Below are 24,703 nucleotides of genomic sequence, written 5' to 3'. Positions count from 1 at the left end.
GCCCTGGCCTGGATCCACCCATCAACCCTGTCTGGGGCTGATGCTCTGCCCATCTGGGCCATGCTCACAACCAAACTATTTTAGTGACTGAGGAGGAGCCTCCATAGAGCCATCCTCAGCACCTGGGGCCAATGTGCTCGAATCAATTGAACCATGGCTGCAGGAGGAGGAGGAGGAAGAGAAGGAGAAGAGAGAGAGAGAAATAGAAAGAAAGAATGGGGAAGGGAGGGGTGGAGAAGCAGATGATTGCTTCTATTCGCCCTGAACAGGAATCAAACTCAAGACATCCACATGCCAGGCTGAGGCTCTACCATTGAACCAACCAGCCAGGGCCATGCTGATTTATTTTTTATCTTAACATTTATCACTGCCTGACTGATCATTTATTTATCTAATGAATGAATTACTTTTTTTTCTAACTCCTCCCACCATAATGTATGCTCCATGACAGAGCCAGAACTTTGTTTTGCTCATTATTGTAGCCCTGCCATCTAGAACAGTACCTGCCATGTGATAAGCATTCAAAACATAGTTGGTGGATGAATAAATAAAGTCAGAAACAACCCTCAGAGGATAAGGGGATTATAGGGCAGTGGCTAAGAATCCAGGCTCCAAAGTCAGTCAAATGAGTTTGTTACTTAACTTTGCTAAGTCTCGCTGTCTCATCTGCACAGAGGAGCTGATAGTAGTACTTAATTCAAAGAGCTATTAAGATTAAATGAGATAATATGTGTGAACATCTTACAAAGTACCTAACATAAAATCTCAAAATTTTATTCTAGAATCTTTCTATTGAAATTAAGGATTGTGTTTACTTACAAGGTTTGTGACTCTATTTTCCCCAGCAACCTGAGGTTTTTTGTTTCTAGTGACTTGCCCTCAGCCCAGCATGACATGACATAATAGTGCCCTTACTTACCTTTCGGAGCAGTACTCTAGACCTCACTTCCTACTCTTCCCTCTTACTGGAATTTATGCATACCCTCTTTCCTGCAGGAACCGTGTTCAGTTTACTATCATGTGTTTACCTTCCTGGTAAAGTAAATTATGTTCAGGTATTACAGTTTGTTAATGACAGAGTATGCTATTCCTGTCAGCATTTGCATTTAATTTAGAGACTAATTACTTTTTTTTTAAATTTTTATTTATTTATTTTAGAGAGGAGAGGGGAGATAGAGAGAGAGAGAGAGAGAGAGAGAGAAGGGGGAGGAGCAGGAAGCATCAACTCCCATATGTGCCTTAACCAGGCAAGCCAGGGTTTTGAACCGGCCACCTCAGTGTTTCACCTCAGTGTTTCCAGGTTGACACTTTATCCACAGCACCACCACAGGTCAGGCAGAGACTAATTACTTTAAAGTAAAGCAAACAATGGGTGAAAATAATATGAAGTCACTAAGGAAGGCTTTTTGTGTGTTTGTTGTTTGCATTCCTTAGCTCATTTCATATAGGTGGCTGCCAACTTCATCTGTAAGCCAGAGCAGTTCTGGTTATGTCTTATCTTTCTTTCCAAGCATATGATACACAACATGAATTTCCCTAAACAGAATTAGGGAGGCTTAGATTCAAAGGAACTTTAGAGATTATCTGGACCACAGGCTTTCAGGATATATTTTTTTCTTTTTAAAGCAGCAAAACCCTTTTTTCAAATGACATGTTATGTGGAAACTTAATATATAGATTAATAAAAGCACAACTGATGCCTAAACCCAGAAATCCAACCAAACCTCGTAGGTCTGTCTTTGTTGTCTGGGGCAATTCCCTGAGGGCACTTCCATGGAACCCCGAGGGCTCCCTGGAGTGCTGTTTAAAACCACTAATTTACACCAACCCTTTCATTTTTCCAGCTGAGGAAATACACCCAGAGAGTTTGCGTTTTATCCAGTGTTACAGGGTAAATTAGTCAGATTAAGAGCAGTCCTCGCATGTGCCACACTTAGGAAAATACTGTTAGACCAGGATGGAAGCTCTTATTTCTGATACATATAACTTTTGCTATCTCATTTCTTTTAATCAGCAAATTTTTATTTGGGGTACAGAGTACTTATGGGACCCTTTCTGTGGCTGTAAGTGATATAAAGAAATATAAAACATAACCCTTTGCCTTAAGAAAGTAACCAGTATACTTGGGAAGATAAAACACGCAGTTGAAAAGTTACACCAAATTTAAATAAAACTTCGAGTTGAGATGTAGCAAAGCAGTGTAGAATTTATTAAAAATAAATAATAAGCTCTGTTGGAGCTCAGGGACGGGTGAAGCTATTCCTCTTGGGCTAGAGAAAGTTTTAAAGAGGAACTATGACTGGGCTGAGTAGGACTTGACTAAATAAATAGGTGTAAGGAATTTAATAGTGTGAGTAAAAGAAGAGTTTTGTGTGAATTCCAGCGCCTTCATTTACCTCTCTGTGATATTGGGCAAGTTCCTCCCTCTGAGCCTGTTACTTCATTGGTAAAATAGGGATATATGGCTGGTATATTAATTAAGGACATATTAATTGGTATAACATAAACTTCAAAATGTCAGTTATCACAATAAACGTTTATTTCTCCCTTATATCAGCATCTATGTTGAACAGCTTTCCTGAGGTTATTCAGGGACCCAGGGTCCTTCGTCTTTTGGTTTTTCATCTTCCTTAAGTCTTTTTTTCAGAGAGAGTGGAGAATTCCACTGGGAAGGTTTCCAGGGATTGGGCCTAAGGGTGATAGCGCTTTGCCCATTTTCTACTGGCCAATCTCAATTATAAAGCTAAACCTAAACACTGAGGAAGTAGTTAGGTGTGCAGAATTAGGAATGAAAACACATCTTAGCGAATATATAGAGGTTTCTGCTACCTCACAGAGAAGTTAGGAAGATTTGAGGAAATAATATATGTGTCATGATTAGTACAGGGCATAGTATGTAGAGATATTTAAACATCCTTTTTAAAGAAAAGGAAAATTTATATAATGTGTTGCTGAATACAGACAATTTATTAAATTGTTATTAACATGTGTTTTAATCTTTTTGGAGAGGCATCAATTTCTTTTTGACTTTTGGTGATGATAATTGTCAAATGATTCTTCTTGACCAATTCCTTGTTTCTTTTTCTTTTAGCATGGTGTTATTGCTACAGAAGATGAAGAATATTTTATTGAACCATTAAAGAATACCACAGAGGACTCCAAACATTTTAGTTATGAAAATGGCCACCCCCATGTTATTTACAAAAAGTCAACCCTTCAGCAACGGCACCTGTATGATCACTCTCACTGTGGGGTTTCGGGTGAGTGAGCATGCCGTTTTTAGAAAGCATATTATATTATACTGTATTGCTTCTCTCTTTCTTCTGGCATGTGTGGGAAGGTTAACAATAAAAGTAAGTAAGAATTTGAGTAATTAGAGTGATACTGTCCAGAATCTTCTTTAAAAATGTCACCTATCAATGGGTTTAAGTCAATTTTGGAAGCTCTGAAATGTAAGTTTAATAAATTAGATTTCTTTTTCTTTGAAGGGTGCTGTTTACTTAGTCTGACGTTTTCATGCTAGTGAGAGGAGTCTAGACCCTTGCATAAGACTTGAGGAATTTTAAGGTAGTATTCAAAGATAGTAATAGTCAGGGTACTATAGAAAACACACAGAAGGAGCAACAAACCTAAACTTCCGTGGTCAATGAAAGGCTTCATGAAGGAAGTGACGACTAAGCCGGTTGAAGGGATAAGACAGAGTAGCTGAGCAAAGGTAGAGGGAGCAGTGGGTAGTGTTCCATAGAGGGGAAACAGCAATAACAAGGGTTCTGAACCTAAAGACAGAATGTTACATTCCAGAAAGTGACAATTTGTATAACTGGATAGTAGAATGTGGGTTGGAGAGATAAGAGTGACATTCATAGTGTTGGGGGAGTAGCTGTGAGAGCTGAAACTAGAGATATATGAAGGAGCCAAATCACAAAGGGTTTATAAACCACGTTAAGGAGTTTGTTTATCCTAAATGTGCTGGATTCTCATTAAAATGTTCTATGCAGTAGGAATTACACGATCAGATTTGGGTTTTAGAAAGTTTAGTCTGGGCCCTGGCCAGTTGGCTCAGTGGTAGAGCGTTGGCCCACGTGTAGATGTTCCATTCCTGGTCAGGGCACCCAGGAGAAGCCACCATCTGCTTCTCCATTCCTCCCCCTCTCGCTTCTCTCTCCCTCTCTCTCTCACTTCCTCTCCTGCAGCCAAGGCTTAATTAGAGTGAGTTGGCCCCCTGGCGCTGAGGATGGCTCCATGGCCCCTGCCTCAGGTGCTATAAAAAAGGACTCTAGTTGTAACAGAGCAAGGGCCCCAGATGGGCAGAGCATCACCCCCTAGCTGGCTTTCAGGGTGGATCCTGGTCAGGACGCATACAGGACTGCCTCCCTTCCTCTCACTAAAAATAAAGAAAGAAAAGAAAAAAAAAAGAAAGTTTACTCTGGCAGCCATCTGGAGACTGAATTAAAGAAGAGCAAGACTAGAGGTAGGGAATTAGGAGGCTGTTCAGTTTATAGATTAGAAAATTTCAAGAAGTAGAGGGCATAGAACAGCATCGTAGAAAGAACATGGGCTTTGGTGTAGCTTTGGACAAATTACCCAAATTCTCTGAGTACTCCTCTCAGCACACATTAGTTACTCAGTTAAATTGTAGCACTCATGCCTGATCAGGCGGTGGCGCAGTGGATAGAGCGTTGGACTGGGATGCGGAAGACCCAGGTTCGAGACCCCACGGTTGCCAGCTTGAGCACAGGTTCATCTGGCTTGAGCAAAAGCTCACCAGCTTGGACCCAAGGTCACTGGCTCAAGCAAGGGGTTACTCAGTCTGCTTAGGGCCCTCGGTCAAGGCACATATGAGAAAGCAATCAATGAACAACTAAGATGTTGCAACGCGCAACGAAAAACTAATGATTAATGCTTCTCATCTCTCTGTTCCTGTCTGTCCCTGTCTGTCCCTCTCTCTAACTCTCTCTCTCTCTGTAAAAAAAACAAAAAATCGTAGTGCTCATTATTGGGATGACTGTTTCTAGCATTTAAACAGCATCTATATCTATATCTATCTTTAGAAATAGATATAGATATATATAGATATATTTAAGATTTTATTTATTTTATATAAAGGAAAGAGAGAGAAAGCCGGAGGTGGGGGAAAAGAGCAGGAAGCATCAACTTGTAGTTGCTTGCTGTATGTGCCTTGACCAGGCAAGCCCTGGGTTTCAAAACAGCAAACTCAGCATTCCAGGTTGACGCTTTATCCACTGCACCACCACAGGTTAGGCATCTCTCACATATACATATACATATACATATACATATACATATACATATACATATACATATACATATACATATACATATACATATTTTAAGACTTTTTTTTTCTTTTTTTTTGTGGCAGAGACAGAGAGAGTCAGAGAGAGGGACCGAGAGGGACAGACAGACAGGAAGGGAGAGAGATGAGAAACATCAGTTCTTTGTTGCTGCTCCTTAGTTGTTAATTGATTGATTTCTCATATGTGCCTTGACCGTGGGGCTACAGCAGACTGAGTGACCCCTTGCTCGAGCCAGCGACCTTGGGCTCAAGCTGGTGAGCCTTGCTCAAACCAGATGAGCCCATGCTCAAGCTGGTGACCTCGGTGTCTCGAACCTGGGTCCTCCGCATCTCAGTCTGATGCTCTATCCACTGCACCACCGCCTGGTCAGGCCATATATATACATATATTTTAAAGATTAAATTTGTTCTATGTAGTTATATTTTGTTCTGTGTAGTTATAGTAGCTCAAACTAGGGACAGAATATTTCAGAGGCAGATTTCAGCTTTATACAAAGAGTTCACCAACAAGTAAATTTAAATTTAGTAAAAAATGGGATGGGTTTAACGGGTAGAGTTGTAAAAAATGGAGTGGATTGCCTTGTGGTTAGTGAGTGTATCACCTTTTTGTTTCTTCTCAGTATCCTTCATGGGCTCCTTATCTTCTGCTTCAAATATGTGTTCTTTAAAGTTCTTTCCTCAACAGTCTGTTCTTATTCTGCATTCTCTCTTCATGAGTAATCTTTGAGGTTTTAATTATGGGAGGGCCTTGTTGGTCAAGAATAATTGGTACTAGAAAAAGGCTGCTTAAAGTGACTCCACTTAGGACATAAAATAAAATTTCATAGTAAATAGTAATAATAATAATAATAAAAGGTTTGATTGCTCTTTGTATTGAATAATGGATCTAAATATGGAATTAGTTTATCTTATATTGAACCAAAGTTAGGCTGTAAGTACAACTATATATAAATTCTTTAAAAATGAAGATTTAAATATTTAGTTGTTTATTGTGATATAATTTTTTTTACATTCAAATTATCCTCTTTTGAAGGGCCTTTCTCATTAACTGGTCTTACTTAGGCAGGTCCTTTTTTTTTAATGGTCTAGGCATGAGTCAAATCTTGCCAACTCCACTCTTATTGCCATCATAATATTCTGCCCTTTTCGGAGAAGGTTTTCTTCTACAATCTCTACCCTTGGATTACTGAGACTATTTCCTAAATGGTCCTTGCTTTTAATCTATTCCATTCACTAGGCATTTCTACTATCCATAACACCAGTTGATTTAGTTCAGATCCTCATTATTTCTTGCCTGACTGTAATGACTTTCTTTTTTCTAAAGAAGTGTTTTTAATTTATTGATTTTAGAAAGAGAAACAGAGAGAGAAAGAGAGAGAGAGAGAGAGAGAGAGAGAGAGGAACATCAATCTATTTCTGTATATGCCCAATCGGGGATCAAACTGGCAAACTCTTTGCTTTGGGACGACACCCTTAACCAACCAAGCTGTACGGCCAGGGCTGTAATGACTTTCTAACTGGTCTTCCTGTTTCCAACTTTGTCCTTTTGTCTTTAGTCAAGTCTCCTAGATCTGGCTGTATTACACACCTTCAAACACTTCACTGGCTTCCTAAGAATGGGAATGTCACTAGCTTTTATTAGAAAAAAAAGCAGTTTGTGTTCAGTAAGTTTGGGAAATATCTGGTTAGTAACTATTGATCTTAATTGTGATGCGAATTTTAACAGCTTAGTTCAAGTGAGGTATAAATTTATAGGCATACATTGCCAGTTAACCTGTTAGCAAGAATTCAAGTTTATGTCACAATATAAGATATAAAAAACAATTTTGGCAGTGGGTATACATCTGTCATTCAGATATGAAGTTTTTAATTCTAATTAGATTTAAGCTATCAATTTAAAAAATTTTATGAAAGTAATAATCTGTTCCATGTAGAAAATTTAAGATATATAGGATAAAAAGAAAAATTACATTGCTCTTATGCTACTAACCAGAGATAACAATGTTCTTATAGTCCATTGGTATAGATATTATATTTATATATCTGCATTATCTACTTATGTATTTATTAAGTAAATATGAACTTACCATGTACGTGCTAGGCTATTCTGGATGATTGGGATGCAGCAATCAACAAAGCAGGAAAAGTCCTTGCGCCCATGAAGCTTATATTCTAATGAGGAGAGACAGTTAACTAAATAAGCAATCAAATAAACAAATGAATAAATACATGACCAACTGTCAAGAAGTAATATGTGCTAGATATGGAAAATAAAGAAGGTTAATGAAATCATCTTATATGGTTGTTTATATTTAAAAAAATGTTTTGAAATTGATCACACACTTTTAATATTGTTTGAGATGGCACAAAGATCCTTGTACTTGGTTTTCAGGACAAGTCCTTTGTTGTATATGTTAATGGAGCAATGTTTTCTTTAATATTCTACACACAACCTGACCTGTAATAATACAGTGTGTAAAGATTCAACCTGGAATGCTGAGGTTGCAGGTTCGAAACCCTGGGCTTGCCTAGTCAAGGCACATGTGGGAAGCAACAACTATAAGTTGATGCTATCTGCTCTGCCATAGCCCCCTTTCTCTCTCCCTCCTATCTCTAAAAATCTAAATAAAATCTTTCAAAAAAGCATTCTGATCTATATCAGAAATCAAACTGAACAAAGCATATGTAATTATTATCAATTGAAGAACTACTAATCTTTATTTTAAAACAAAACAAGTTAATTGTATTTTTAGACTAAAAATATATTAGCTACAGATATTAAGCTTAACATTAAGCAGTCAATTGACAATTATAGAATGTAGATATTATTTGCAATGATCTAATCATGTAAACATAATTTAGTTTAGTAATTTTTAAACTAAAACTGAAGATGTCATCTGTTTTGATTTTATGCATATACTGTGTTTGTGGATTTATATTATATATATAGACTACAAATTCTCTGAGTATTAAGGAGTACTGTATTTTTCGCTCCATAAGATGCACCTAGGGTTTTAAGGAGGAAAATAAGAAAAAACATATTCTGAACCAAATGGTGTGTTAAAATATTTAATAAAATATACCACAATAATATTTCAACAATGTAAACACAACAGCAGTATTAACAACCATTAGCACTGTTATTAAAAAATGAGAAGAGAGGCCCTCACCGGTTCGCTCAGTGGTAGAGCATTGGCCTGGCATGTGGAAGTCACATGTTTGATTCCCACCCAGGGCACACAGGAGAAGTGCCCATCTGCTTCTCCACTCTTCCCCTTCTCCTTCCTTTCTATCTCTCTTTCCCTCCCGCAGCCAAAGCTCCATGGGAGCAAAATTGGCCCGGACACTGAGGATGGCTCCATGGCCACCTCCTCAGGCGCTAGAATGGCTCTGGTTGCAGCGCAGCAACGCCCCAGATGGGCAGAGCATTGCTCCCTGGTGGGCATGCCAGGTGGATCCTGGTAGGGCGCATGTGGCATGTGGGAGTCTGTCTGTCTGCTGCCTCCTCCCCACCCCGCTTCTTACTTTGGAAAAATACAAAAAAAAAAAAAAAAAAAAAAAGAGAGAGAGAGAGAGAGAGAAAGAAGAGACGACTTTAATGTTCAAATTCTGTTCTAGTTGTCTGGGAACCCGCAGCAGCTAAAAAAAAAAAGAAATGAACATTCGCTCCATAAGACTCACTTTTTCCCCCCTAAAGTGGAGGGGAAAATGCCTGTGCATCTTATGGAGTGAAAAATACGGTATTTTCATGTATGAATGTCTGTTAAACATATAGCATACATAATGTCTGATGGAGTGATAGCCAAGCAAACCAACAATTAAAAAGCTAAAAGTTTTAAAATTATGAAAATATTGATAATAACAGCAGCTACTTTATAATGAATACTATCATATGAAAAACACCATTACCAAGTGTTTCTTTTGCCCAGTGGTGTGTATTCTTTTCACTATACTCTTAATAAAAATGAAGAGAAATTGAATCAATCAGAAAAGTGTCAATGATGAAAGTAAAGGAAATTAAATCTTATATTTAGACATTTAAGCTGTCCAATCAAAGGAAGACTAAACATAATTTGAATATATGAGTGGTTTTATGATCACAGGAGAAATTGGAGTTATATAATGTAGAAAAGATTTTGGCTATTTCAAAACAATATTACCACAAACCCAAAAGCTTAAGCAATAACTTTTACTGCATCATCATTTTTGTGGACCTGGAGTCTGTGCATGGATTGGTTATCTACTTAGCCTCCATCTGGGCTGGGTTCTCATCTGGAATCTTGACTGGAGAAGAATTCATCTACTTCTCAACTTCCGTGGTTCTTGGTAGGATTCAGTTCCTTGCTGGTGTAGGACTGAAAGCTTTAACTTTTTAACTGATTGTCTGTGAGAGGTGACTGGCAGTTTCTTACCATGTGTATATGGTTCACCAACTTCATTGCTTGCATCCTCTAAACCAGAAATGGAAAGACCCTAGAAAGGGAGATGTTAAAATATTCTACAACATATTTATGTACAGTACTTATAGACATGTAATCATGCACATCTGATCATCTTTGCTGTATTCTACTGGTTAGAAGAAAGTCACAGGTCTCACTCATACTAAAGGGGGGAAAGGAGATAACACTAAAGTATGAACATTAGGAACCAGAGGTCCTGGGGGCCACCTTAAGAGTTTGTCTGCTACAACTGGACATAGGGGAATACTCTCTGACTGTCTTTGGGATATACTATTGAAATAAGAAGCTGTATGCCTCTCCCTCTCTGGACATTCAGCAATAAAGACACTAACTTATATAAGTTTCAAAAGTATTTGGTACTTCTCATGGTCATATTTCTCTTCTTTATTAAAATGTATAACTTTTCATGAAGTAATTTGTAAAAGGAAAGGCTAAAGAAGTTAGAAAAATAGAGGAAGTGCCACTTTTCTGTCAAGTATATAGATTAATCCAATTTTTACTCACTAAATTTTTCAGTAAGTGGAAGTTTGAGAGATTTTCTGTTCAATGTAAGGAAATGTAAGTGAGGTATGCAGAAGACCTGAACCTACTCAAGTTTAGTAAGTGAAGGTGAATATAAATGAGGCAAGTATTTATAAATGCTATACCTCTAACAGTTTCCTGTGGACTGAAGAACCAAATGTCTAGAAAATCAAAGATAAACTACAATCCACACAGAAATGTGGTTTAAAGTGAGGCATGCTGAAATCATTCCAATGTCCTTTTCCTCCAGGTTTTGGGGAAGGAATGCTTTGGCTAATCTGTCAGTATAGTTATAGACTACAAAATTAAGTGAATAAAATAATTTATAGCCCTGGCCGATTGGCTCAGCGGTAGAGCGTCGGCCTGGCGTGCGGGGGACCCGGGTTCGATTCCTGGCCAGGGCACATGGGAGAAGCGCCCATTTGCTTCTCCACCCCCCACCCCCCCTCCTTCCTCTGTCTCTCTCTTCCCCTTCCGCAGCCAAGGCTCCATTGGAGCAAAGATGGCCCGGGCGCTGGGGATGGCTCCTTGGCCTCTGCCCCAGGCGCTAGAGTGGCTCTGGTTGCGGCAGAGCGACGCCCCGGAGGGGCAGAGCGTCGCCCCTGGTGGGCGTGCTGGGTGGATCCCGGTCGGGCGCATGCGGGAGTCTGTCTGACTGTCTATCCCCGTTTCCAGCTTCAGAAAAGAAAGAAAAAAAAAAGTATAGCTTTTTAGAATTGAGATTTCCAGCCTGACCAGGTGATGGCGCAGTGGATAGAGCGTCGGACTGGGATGCGGAAGACCCAGGTTCGAGACCCCGAGGTTGCCAGTTTGAGCGCGGGCTCATCTGGCTTCAGCAAAAAGCTCACCAGCTTGAACGCAAGGTCGCTGGCTTGAGCGAGGGGTTATTCAGTCTGCTGAAGGCCCACGGTCAAGGCACACATGAGAAAGCAATCAATGAACAACTAAGGTGTCGCAATGCGCAACGAAAAACTAATGATTGATGCTTCTCATCTCTCCGTTCCTGTCTGTCTGTCCCTCACTCTGACTCTGTCTCTGTAAAAAAATAAAAATAAAAAATAAAAATAAAGTTTAGAATTGAGATTTCCAGAGCAATAAAATTTCTCTTAATTAAGATAATTAAATAAAGCATCTTTCTTTAAAAAATAAATGTTCACTTTTGGAGTAAATTTTTGCAACACTAATGTTCTTCATCAGAAATGTCTTAGGCTATTTAGAAAGTTAATGCTTTAGTTGCTTTTTAAAGAACTTTAAATGATTTTTTTAAGTACCTATTCTAAATTTAAAAGTATTATGAGGTAATCATTTACTGGGATAATATGAAATCATTATTTGAATAATTTTATTAATTCATTTGATTTATTGTTTTTGTTTTCATGAGTCATTGAATATTAATAATAAATGATGTTTTTCATTGAATTTATTGAGGTGACATTGGTTAATAAAATTATGTAGTTTTCAGGTGTACCATTCTATAATACATCATCTGATATTGTTCTTATTAATTAATTCATTAGTTTTATTTTTTCATGAGCAGTTGAATGTTTAAATTTTTCAGATAATGTAATTATTTTGAAAATTTTAAAGAGTTTTCTCACTATTGCATTTCCTCACACCCTCCCTTCACTTTGAAAAATCTTAATACGTTAGAGAATTGAGAAGCATGTCTAAGTGAAAAGCCTGTGAATAAATACATATAATTAATGAATCTATCTGAACTAATTAATTGTTTTTGTTGTAGACCTCATAATAAGTGGCAAACCTTGGTGGCTGAATGACACATCTGCTTTTCCTTCTGCACTACCAATTAATGGCACCCCTAGTCACCACCGACAGAAAAGATCAGTAAGCACTGAGCGCTTCGTGGAGACATTAGTAGTGGCAGACAAAATGATGGTGGGCTATCATGGCCGCAAAGACATTGAACATTACATTTTGAGTGTGATGAATATTGTAAGTTTGATCCCTCTATATAATATTTTGACTTAAAAGTTTGTTGTAGTTTTTGACTAAGGTCATGGCTTTTTGTATTGTGAAATAATGATTAAGAATTTATTTGTCTAAGATGAGAAAGACTTGGTCTACTAATATTTCAGTTCCATAGAAAATAAATTTAAAGGTGGTCTTATTATTTAATTTAGGTAATAGGACTTTTTGATTAGGTCACAACAAATCTTGTTTAAGAGGTTTTCTTTCACTTGAAACATCAGCTCATCCTCTCAATTACTATGTTGTAGTTCATCTTTAGGAGAAAATATTTCTTGAGGTAGACTTGTACAACAGTCCTTTTACTGAGACATCTTCAGGGTATTGTTCTAAGTGATGTGGGATGAAGGAAAATATTTTTGTATACACAGTAGTTAAATTCATGAAAAATTATTTTACTACTCTATAAAGAAATATCAATCACCCTATGATTTTTGTCTGACTTTGTGTCTTTTCTTATTTTCTGGAGGTCAGGTTGCCAAACTTTACCGTGATTCCAGCCTAGGAAACGTTGTGAATATTATAGTGGCCCGGTTAATTGTTCTCACAGAGGATCAGGTAAGAAAGACTTAGTTTATAAATCTAAAATCTTGACAGGTTATAGAATTATATATTATAAAATATTTTTATTACTGTTCCTCTTAGGAAGTTCTAGTTGAATATGATTTTCAGCACTGAACATTTAATATTTTAAGCAAATTTTAAGTAGTTTCTAAGAATAGACCTCTTATGTCATGTTAAGGCTATTTATATGTATTAGCTGTATGTTTCAGTATAAAAGTGAGCATTTGCATGACAGACCTTTTAATAGTGGTTTTGGTTGATTTTGTATGCTGATAATCACATATATTCACATTATGATTAAAGCTGGAACTGGAAAGTCTATTTGTTCAATAATATGCTAAATTAGCTCTAGGTCAGATATTACAGAGATAAAAATTGGCAAGAGATTATTCCTAGAAACCACTGCTTCTAATTATAGTCCCACTTTAGTCTTCAAAAGTTTTAACAACTGACCTTAGTAATTTGTTTGGAACATTTCTGGTATGCATGTTGTATTGCAGCCAAACTTGGAGATAAACCACCATGCAGACAAGTCCCTCGATAGCTTCTGTAAATGGCAGAAATCCATTCTCTCCCACCAAAGTGATGGAAACATCATTCCAGAAAATGGGATTGCCCACCACGATAATGCGGTTCTTATTACTAGGTATGGTTTGTTGCAAGTATTTTACCTTTGATTGTTGTGTTTGATATTGTGACTATATTTGGTTCTAGCTAAGGCCTCATTTAGGTAATGAGTATAGAGTAAGCAAAATGGTAATTTATTGTTCACCACTGAGAAAGAATATATGTGTTTTTTTATCAAATGAACCAAATAAGAAAAAAGAAAGATTTAATTGAAATAGAAATTTAATAAATATTTTACCTTTTACTAAAGTCTGTTCATAAGGTTTAATTGGAAGCACATGCATGTTTTGTTAATTGAACAAAAGAAACACTAACACAAGATTTTAAAAAGTATGAGAAAAATATATTTTAAAAATAAAAATGTCACCACTCATAGTTATATTCTTACCTTCAAATGCTAAAAGGGAGGATATCAGTATTTACACTGTTTACTTGGATGAATGTTTTTTTTATTTTAAAATATTTTAATTAAGAAAAAGTAGCTTTATTTTACTGTATGTTGAACTGCTAGTCTCAGGCAAACATTATTTGATGATAACCCATGAATGCATGTATTTCTTTCCACTTTTACAAAACTATTCACATCCATTTTATTTCTTACTCTCCAACAACTCTGTGGAATACGATTATTTTTCATGTGTAGGAAATGAGGAAACTGGTTCAAAATACTGAAGTTGCTCAAGTTCACTCAGCTAATAAGTGAACAAACAGGACTCAAACCTTGGTGTTTCTGTCTTTTTTGATTGTATTATACTGTCTTTATTATACTCTAGTTATAAGTGGCTAGAAGTGTGCTTAAATCATTTTAAGATAAGTTTGTCTTTTGACCTCTTATCAGCATTTTAAGAAAACAGTAACTAATAACAAACAGCAATAAACAAAATAGAAACATTGTTCTATTTTGACTAAATGGAATAGCCTTTGTTATCTAGATTACTTCTAATTTGCAAGGCCGTATATAATATGTTTCATCTGTGCTGTGTTCATGACTTATGTTCAATTAGAATCTTTGACCCAGAATCTTGAGTAAATTTACCTTAAAAAAATATTTTCTCTTAACAGAGTTGTAGAGTTAAAGTTTCTGAGTTTATTATTATTTTTATTACAGTTAGACTTACTTTCATTGCCTTCATTTACCTGACATCATGAACCGGAAAATTTTGTTTATGACATGCTTGCAGAATAAAAACAAAATTGTATAGTTTTATATTCTTAACTGTTGACACGTCAATCTGATAAATTCTGGAATTCCTTAGAGTCCTGTGGTCTGGAATGATTTCCAAATGTATTTGAGGAGCTAAAAATATACTAGAGGCCCTGGCCGGTTGGTTCAGTGGTAGAGCGTCGGCCTGGCGTGCAGAAGTCCCAGGATCGATTCCCGGCCAGGGCACACAGGAGAAGCGCCCATCTGCTTCTCCACCCCTCCCCCTCTCCTTCCTCTCTGTCTCTCTCTTCCCCTCCCACAGCCAAGCTGGGGATGGCTCCTTGGCCTCTGCCCCAGGCGCTAGAGTGGCTCTGGTTGCAACAGAGCGACGCCCTGGAGGGGCGGAGCATCGGCCCCTGGTGGGCAGATCGTCGCCCCCTGGTGGGCGTGCCGGGTGGATCCCGGTGGGGCGCGTGCGGGGGTTTGTCTGACTGTCTCTCCCCGTTTCCAGCTTCAGAAAAATAAAAAAAATAAAAATATACTAGAAATTATGCAACTATAGAAAACTTTGTGTAAAAATATATATGGATATCATTAACGTCAATGAAATTACTAAAGGAAAGTGTCATATATATATATATATATATATATATGGTTAACAAAATGATCGCAGATATTTACATTGGCTTCTGTATTTATATTTATAAATCCATATCTCCCTAGAAAAGCAATACGCTGTGGGCTCTCGATGCTTCACATTTTTATTTTGTATCTGCATTGGATTTTTAACTTCTGCATCAAGTGACAGAAGTTATGTCAAGAGTGCACCCTTATAAGTATTCAAGTCACGAAGTCCATCTGGGCAGTTAGCCATTCTTTCTTTGCATTGGCTACAACATTTGGCTGTCTGACTTGTTACTCCGAATTGGCCCAGATATTTTTTGATCTTCTGCAGAGCTCTTTGCTTCAGTAAGAGCTTTCAGTGCTTTTTTGATGTCTGAGGTTTGAACATAAAATTTTCTTTGTGAACTTGTCTCTTAACGGTCAAACTAGCAGTAGAAAGGTTCTCAGGATTTAATACGACAATGCTTTAAAGAGTTCATAGCTCGAATCATTTTATTTTAGTTATGTAATGAGATTTGAAAAATTCCTCTTTAGGGCAGCATAAAATGCCTTTTTGAATTGCTATTGTAGTCTCAGAACTTTTAACTTATTTAAAAGTCTACAAATAATTTTGAATTATTAGGGCCACAGAATGACTTACCCAAAGGAGATAACAATCATCTCTAATATTTAGGTGTTTTTTTTTTATTATTGTAAGCAGGTTTATCAGTCCATTGTTTGACTCTCCCTTGTAAATTTTTGTTTTGTGAAATTGAATATATGTTTAAATCATAGAGCTACTTTTAGTAAGAATAATTATGAGAATTCCACAGATGATTTTGTATTAATGTTGAAATTGTTTCATGTAACTCACTTATTAACATGTTCACTCACAGGTATGACTCTGATTTATAGATAAGATCATGATTTATGTTTGCTTAAAATGTCAGCTCACTAGGGAGAATGTATAATGTGTTTATTGAGAAATTCAGAGAAAAATTGATTGATATATTTATTTCCACTAATTTTGTCTAAGGGGTTTAAATGCTAAGCAGAAAACCATTTGGAACTGTAGTTACTTAGGTACTGATAGTTACTTTTGGAAAAAAGCATAAAAATTCAAAATGTTATTTCCTCTTAGCAAAGGACATATCATTGTTTTATTTTACTGATATAAATGTAAAACCAACTGTGCTCTAACGCTATCAGATCACTGTGACTAGACGGAAAAAAATAGAGTAAAATAAATTTTCTTGTTATACATGGTACCAAAAATATTGAATTAACACCAAAGAGCATATTAAAATTTGTATATGGATATATTTTAATTTTTATATATGTTTATGTTTATTTTTATACATTAAGAATATATATAAAATATAGTGTTATATATCAGCTAATTTTAATTTTTTAAAGTAATTGAGGTATAATTGACATATAAAACTATATATTTAAAGTTTTTTTGTGACAGAGAGAGGGACAGATAAGGACAGACACACAGGAAAGGAGAGAGATGAGAAGCATCAATTCTTTGTTATGGCACCTTAGTTGTTCATTGATTACTTTCTCATATGTGCCTTGACTGGGGGGCTACAGCAGAGTGAGTGTCCCCTTGCTCAAGCCAGCAAACTTGGGCTCAAACTGGTGAGCCATGCTCAAGCTAGCGACCTCAAGGTTTTGAACCTGGGCCCTCAGCGTCCCAGTTTGACGCTCTATCCACTGCGCCACAGCCTGGTCAGGCTATATTTAAAGTATTTAACATGATGATTTGATATTCATCTACATCAGTGGTAGTCAACCTGGTCCCTACCGCCCACTAGTGGACATTCCAGCTTTCATTGTAGGTGGTAGTGGAGCAACCAAAGTATAAATAAAAAGATAGATTTAACTATAGTAAGTTGTTTTATAAAGATTTATTCTGCCAAACCTAGTGAAAATTCGACATAAAGTACTTGGTAAGTAATTATTATTATATGCTTTAACTTGCTGTAACTCTGCTTTACAAATTTTATAAAGTAAAGTTACTTCCCTACTTTATAAATCACCATTACTGTGGAACCGGTGGGCGGTTAGAAAATTTTACTACTAACAGAGATACAAAAGTGGGTGGTAGGTATAAAAAGGTTGACTACCCGTGATGTACATTCTGAGCTGAATACCATAATTAAGTTAATTAACACATCCCTCACCTCATAGTTACCTTGTTTCTTAAATTTTTGTGGGGGTAAGAACACTTAACATCTATTCTAGCAATGTTCAAGTATACATACAAAATGATTAACTATAGTCACTATATAGTGATACTGCACATTAGAGCCTCAGAATTTATTTATCCTATAACTAAAAGTTCATACCCTTTGACTATCATTTTCCCATTTCCCCGACTCCCAACCCTGGGCAACTCCCATTCTATTCTTGGTTTCTGAGTTCAACATTTAAAAAAATTTTTTTTTTAGAGATTCCACATACAAGTGAGAGTATATAGTATTTGACTTTCTGGCATATTTCACTTAGCATAATGGCCACTTAGTTCATCCATGGTGTTACAAATGACAAGACTTTCTCCTTATTGTGACTGAATATTTTATTGTGTATATATAGTTATTGTAATACACACACACATATTTCATATTTTTTTCTTTTCTTTAGAGGTAGCCTACCACAAATGTAGTTTTATTTGAATTTTATTATTCAATTACAGTTTACATTCAATATTATTTTATATTAGTTTCAGGTGTACAGCATAGTGGTTACAATCATATACTTTACAAAGTGGTCCCCTGATATTTTATGTACCCACCTGGCACCATACATAGTTATTACAATATTATTGACTATATTCCCTGTGCTGTACTTTACATCCCTAGGCCTATTTTGTGACTACTAATTTGGAATTCTTAATCCACTGGCCCCTAAACCCCTTTGACTCAGGCAATCATCAGTCTGTTCTTTGTGTCTATGAGTCTGTTTCTATTTTGTTTGTTTGTTTTGTTTTTTAGATTCCACATACAAATGAAATCATATGGTATTTGTTTTTTTCTGACTGACTTATTTCACTTAGCATAATACCCTCTAGGTTCGTCCATACAATAGCAAATGGTAGGATTTCATTCTTTTTTTATGGCTGAGTAATATTCCATTGTATATATGAACCACAACATTTTTATCCACTTGTCTATTGATGAGCACTTGGGTTTCTTTCATAGCTTGGCTATTGTAAATTATGCTGCAATGAACATAAGGGTACATATATTCTTTCAAAATAGTGGTTTCGTTTTTTTTGTATATATATGCAGAAGTAAAATCACTGGGTTAGAAGTAGACCACATTTTCTTGATGCACTCATTTGTTGATAGACACTTAGGTTGTTTTCATATCTTGGCTATAGTGAATAATGTTGCAATGAACTTGGAAGTGCAGACATCTCTTCGCGGTACTTATTTATTCATTTTACTCCCTCGGATATACATATTACCCATAAGTGGGATTGCTAAATCATATGGTAGTTCTATATTTCAAAATTTTTGAGGAAACTCAGAACTATCAGCAATGGAGACTCCATGCAGCTTCATCAGCTGAGATTAGTGTTGGAAAATCGCAGGGATTCTCAGTGGCCCAGCTGCAGTTGTCTGCAGCACAGCAAAGGCTGCCAGGGACCACCTGATCTCTTTTTCTCTCATCGGGGATGTGGTGGTGGTGGAAGAGATTCATCCTGGGGCCAGGTCCAGCTTGCAGGCATCTGTGGAGCAGTGATGGAACCAGGGACTGGAGTGCCAGTGCTCACAGTGTGACAGCAGATCTAGGGTCTGGTGCGCTGGTCACCCTGCAGTGATGATGTATGAAAGGCAGGTATGTGCAAAGTGGCCTTGAAGACAGCGTCTGAAGTATGGGCATGCACAGAGCAACAGTGGCCCTTGGGTACAGGGTGCTGGCTATTCTGCAATGGTGTTGGCCCTGGTTTGTGAGATGTGGGCCTGTGTGGAGTAGCCACAGGGCTGGAGTCTGGAGCACGGCTGAATGCAGAGCGGCCCTGGAACTGGGATTTGGAGTGCTGGGACTGGCGGAGCTACTGTGGCTCTGCAGTCAGGTGCACTCAGGGTTGGAAGGTGCTGGCGGCCCTAGTCACAGGGAAACACAACAGTATTGCCTTTCCAGGGGTGCGGCAGTGATGGCTATAGTTATCTGGGTGTGAAAGCAGCCAGTGTCCGCTGTGGAGCAGGCTGCTGGGGCCCATGCCTGCCAACCCCATCGAGTCCCCCTTGAGGGCTGCACCTGGAGAGGATGCTGGGGATCTCTGCAGAGCAGGCCCTGAGGACCATTGTGGTACCTTCTTCTGGTTCCCACCCTTTTTCTTTGTTCCTTGTTGTCTCCACATCTCCATTAAGCCAATCTCCCCAGTGATCCTTTCTGTGTAGTTCTCCACTTTTGCTCCATTATGTTGCTGTAAGTGCTTAATTGCTCTCTTTAGCCCTCCTAGGACTCTTTATTTGTGGATAGCAGTCTGTTTTTTTTTTTTTTTTTTGGGGGGGGGGTCAGGGAATGAAGAATGGTATCTTCTACTTATCATCTTGCAGATGTCACTTTCCTAGCTTAATTGGATCTAAACATTTTGCCATATCAAAGAGCAGTTTCCTATCACATTCTAAAGTGATGTCTGGATCATCTTTTCTATGGTGCGTCAACTAACTGACAGCTCTGAATACCAGAGTTAGTTCTATAATATATAAATTTGTGGAAATAAGGCCATATGAAATAAAGATTAGTGGTGGAATAATAAAACTGATCTTTCATTTTTGTGATCTGCTTTTAGTGAAAATATCAGTAGTAGTTACATACTGATTGTTCATATAGATTAGATTTTTTAGAATTATTTGCTGGTTGTTAGTGTTTACTTAAATTAGCTTGATAACATTTAAAAAAAAAATAATGGAATGTGACACTAGATAACTAGGTCAAGAAATGGTTAATATTTTTGTATTTGAAACTCTGGATACAGAATTTAAGAAGAAAGAACAGGGCTGTATGTGCACATTTAAAGAGTTACACTTGCTACACAACTTTCAGATTCTAGCCTAACCTGTGGTAGTGCAGTGGATAAAGTGTCAACCTGGAATGCTGAGGTCACTGTTTCGAAGCCCTGGGCTTGCCTGGTCAAGGCACATGTGGGAGTTGATCCTGCCTGCTCCTCCCCCCTTCTTTCCCTCATTCATTCTCTCTCTCTCTCTCTCTCTCTCTTCTCTAAAATGAATTTTAAAAAATTAAAAACAAAACAAAACAAAAAAAACCCTCAGATTTTCTTTTGTATTGAGAAACTAAATTAATAGCTATTTGGGAATAATAATTTACAATTTGACAGATTATTTTAAAATTATATATATTTTCACATGAATTCAGGAAGCATACACCACAAATTTAAAGTCAAGCCAAATTCTAAATTTATTCTGTGCAAAAAAAATAGAAATCTATGTATAGTGTGAAAATCAGTAGGAATTTAGTGATATAAAGTGTGCTTGTATGAATTTTGAGCACTTACCATGGACACACGAATGCATACATTTCCAGGTGTTGTCTACTATCCAGCATTGGAATCATATTTTCTATCTTTACTATATCAACATATAACAATATCTATTTCAGACAAGAATTATAACCTAAGTTCTTTTTAGTATCTTTATTGAGATATAATTCATCAAAGTGTACAATTCAGTGGTGTTTAGTGTATTCATAAAGTTGTGTAGCCATCACAATAATTAATTTTAGAACCATTTCATCATTCCTAAAGGAAGTCATCCCCATTCCCTTTGTCTTCCCCACCCCTGCTCCAGTGTTAGGCAATCACTAATCTGCTTTTTGTTTCTACAGCTTTGCCTAATCTCGACTTTTTGTATGAATGGAATTATACAATATGCAGGTTTTTGTGACTGGCTCCTTTTACTTTGCATAGTATTTTCAAGGTGCATCCAGGTTGTGGCATGTACCAGAACTTCATTAACCTAAATTCTTGAAAATTGAAGATTATGATCTTTAAGAATTCCTCTGTTAATAGGACACTCTGCTATAATTATATTTCCCTTTTTTCATTAATGAAATATATAGGATCTATAACTCCATCTCAAAATATACAGAAGCAAAAATTGCACAGCAAGTCACATAATTTAGTAATTTAATTAAAATGAGCATATTTATCCTCTTAAGAGATCATGACTATTTGCTTTGATGCTGCTGGATTTTAAAGGGATTAGAATTTCCAAAGTCAACTAATATTTTCAGGTGGGAGATTAAAAATAGCTATAAAAATGGTTTCTTGCTAAAACTTGGCCTGTAATGTGTAGATTTGAACAAGTTTTCCTATTTTTAAAAGAATGTATCTATCAGAATTACATATTGGCTTCATGATTATATATTAAAGCAGAGGAAAGGGAAATTAAATGTGGTACATTAACATTTATTTGGTATTCATTTATGGGTTTTTTAATCCTTAAGGAAATGCCAGTTAAATTTTTTATGAACTATTACTAAGCTTTTAAGAATATGCTAGATTTACAGGCCACAGAGGAATCTTGAATTCAGGGTGTGGATGAATTGATTTTCGTATTTGGACATTTTGAAGCATTTATTACTCTTTTACCACCCTGGCTCTGTCTTTCTTACCCATTCCCATCACCACTTTTTCTTCCTTTTTTAAGTTTCTTTTTGCTTGGTCACTAGCCCATTGATTTCTTCCTTAGATGTGTTTCAGGAGTTCCGAAACTTTTTACACAGGGGCCAGTTCACTGTCCCTCAGACCGTTGGAGGGCCGCCACATACAGTGCTTCTCTCACTGACCACCAATGAAAGAGGTGCTCCTTCTGGAAGTGCCACAGGGGCAGGATAAACGGCCTCAGGGGGCCGCATGCGGCCCGCGGGCCATAGTTCGGGGACGCCTGATAGATGTTTCTATCTCAATCCATAAGTATGACAAATTTGGGCAGTCTTAATTTCTTGTGTAATCTAGGATACGCCCGCATGCGCCCGACTGGGATCCACCCGGCACGCCCACCAGGGGCGAAACTCTGCCCACCAGGGGGCGATGTTCTGCCCCTCCAGGGCGTCGCTCTGTCGCGACCAGAGCCACTCTAGCGCCCGAGGCAGAGGCCACAGAGCCATCCTCAGCGCCCGGGCCATCTTTGCTCCAATGGAGCCTCGGCTGCAGGAGGGGGGGAGAGAGAGACAGAGAGGAAGGAGAGGAGGAGGGGTGGAGAAGCAGATGGGCGCTTCTCCTGTGTGCCCTGGCTGGGAATCGAACCCAGGACTTCCGCACGCCAGGCCAACGCTCTACCATTGAGCAAACCGGCCAGGGCCTAGGATACTTTTAAGAGTGACAGTGAGTACCATTGACGGTTGCATCTAGACCAGCGGTTCTCAACCTGTGGGTCGCGACCCCAGCGGGGGTCGAACGACTAAAACAGGGGTCGCCTAAAGCCATCGGAAAATAACCAGGTAAAACAGGATCTGATCATCCCAGGCATTACCAGTATTTGCTTGTTAAACTTTAATTACAAACGGGGATAAGAAGATGCTTTTCTCTCAGTGCCTAAGGTTAACTAAATACATGCAACATAGTAAATATCTTTGTGTATACCTTGATTAAAATTATGCATTGTTTGTAATAGACATCATTACATAGTTCAAACGAAGAAGGATGTGTTGTAATAAACACTTTGAGGAATAATAAGTTTATTATTTATAATGTTTTATGGATGTATTTATGCAGTTGCTTATTATGTGTCAAGTACATAAGTGCTGTACAGATATTTAATCATTATTCACAATAATTTTATGAGATAGGTTCTGTTACTATCTCCGTTTAATAGATGAGGAAACTGAGGTATGGGGAAGTTAAATGATTGGCAAAATCACACATTAATTAGGAGATATAGGATTTAAACTATGCTATCTGTCTCCAGAGTCGCTCTAGAAGAATTATAAGGTTGTTCAACAAAAATAATGTGTAGATACATTCATAATGTTGGTGACCTTGGTAGGCAGACTTCTAAGAAGGCCTGGGCTTGCCTGGTCAAGGCAATGTTCTCTGCTCCCTGGTGTTTGTTACTTTGTGTAATCCCCTTCTGTTGAATTTGGGCTGGACCTAGTGTATTGACCTCTTAACAATGCAGATTATTCCCACCTGCAGACAAACTATATCTCTCTATTTAGGTCTTCTTTAAATTTTCTCAGAAATATTTTGTGGTTTTCAGACCTTTAGTTATTTTTTTGATGTTATAAATAATTTTGTTTTTAAATTTTCATTTTCTAATTGTTTATCATGGTAGTTAAAATACAATTGATTTTATATCCTGCAACCTTGCTAATCTTATTTAATTTTAGTAGCTTTTAAAAGATTTCAATGGATTTTCTACAAACATGACCATATTTTTTAATATTAAAGATAGTTTTACTTTTTTCATTATAAATAACTTTTACTTATTTTTATTCCTTTATTTTACTAGCTAGAATGTCTAATACAATGTGAAATAAAGATGGTGATAGCAGACATCCTTGTCTTGTTCTTTATCTTTGTGGGAAAGCATTTCATCTTTCAACATTAAGTGTGATATTTCCTGTAAGGTTTTTGTAGAGGCTCTTTATCAGGCTGATAAAATTCTCTGCTATTTGTAGTTTGCTAAGTTTTTTATGAGGAATGGCTTTGCAATTTTGTCAGGTGGTTATTTTGCATTTATTGAGATGATCATATGCTTTTTCTTTTGTTAGTTTATTAATACAGTGAATTGCACTGATTGATTTAAAATGTTATACCAACCTTGTATTCTTGGGTTAAACCCAGTTTGGTCGTGATGTATTATCTTTTTAATATATTGTTAGATATAATTTGCCAAAATTTTATTTATATCTTTTTGCATCTGTAATTATGAGGGATATTGTTCTGTAGTTTTCTAATAATGTATTTGTCTGGTTTTGGCATTAGAATAATGTTGACCTCACAGAATGAATTAGAAAATATTTCCTCCTTTCCAATTTTCTGCAGAGGTTCGTGTAGAATTGGTATCATTCCTTCCACAAATGTTTTATAGAATTCACAAGTGAAGACATCTGGACCTGGGATTTTCTCTGTGGGATGATTTTGAACTACCAATTCAAATTGTTTATAGCATCTGTATAAGAAGTTTAAGATTAACTTTTAACTTTATATAAATCAAATAGTCATTCTGAGAAGTATAGTAATTATAGTATTTATTCAATAGATATTGTTGCATAGTGGAAAATGGACTTTGGAGTCATCTAAACCTTTTTCTATTGCTAACATCTGTTATTTGGTGACCTGGGGCTGAATATCAAAGCTCTTTGAGTTTGTAGGATGGGATGGTGTTATGATATGTGTGAGTATTTGGTACTCCTGGTAGAGTGCTAGGCATCTGATAGAGAGTCATAGTAATAATTTGGAGGTATTAATAATTACACATTAGAAACAAATCAAATTTT

General features: G+C 37.0%; 1 protein-coding gene across 1 annotated transcript in view; it reads left to right on the top strand.

Moving 5' to 3' along the window:
* ADAMTS6 (ADAM metallopeptidase with thrombospondin type 1 motif 6) overlaps positions 1 to 24,703 on the top strand; it is a 255,927-nt gene that overhangs the window by 10,375 nt on the left and 220,849 nt on the right. The window contains exons 3-6 of the mRNA XM_066375930.1: positions 3,092 to 3,260; positions 12,041 to 12,252; positions 12,760 to 12,843; positions 13,350 to 13,495. Of these exons, the coding sequence (XP_066232027.1) occupies positions 3,092 to 3,260; positions 12,041 to 12,252; positions 12,760 to 12,843; positions 13,350 to 13,495 (611 nt within the window). The remainder of the gene's footprint in view (positions 1 to 3,091; positions 3,261 to 12,040; positions 12,253 to 12,759; positions 12,844 to 13,349; positions 13,496 to 24,703) is intronic.

Source organism: Saccopteryx leptura, chromosome 1, assembly GCF_036850995.1.
Source record: "Saccopteryx leptura isolate mSacLep1 chromosome 1, mSacLep1_pri_phased_curated, whole genome shotgun sequence".
NCBI lineage: Eukaryota > Metazoa > Chordata > Mammalia > Chiroptera > Emballonuridae > Saccopteryx > Saccopteryx leptura.
The sequence above is the reverse complement of the archived record's forward strand: the minus strand, read 5'-3'. Positions and strand labels throughout refer to the sequence as shown.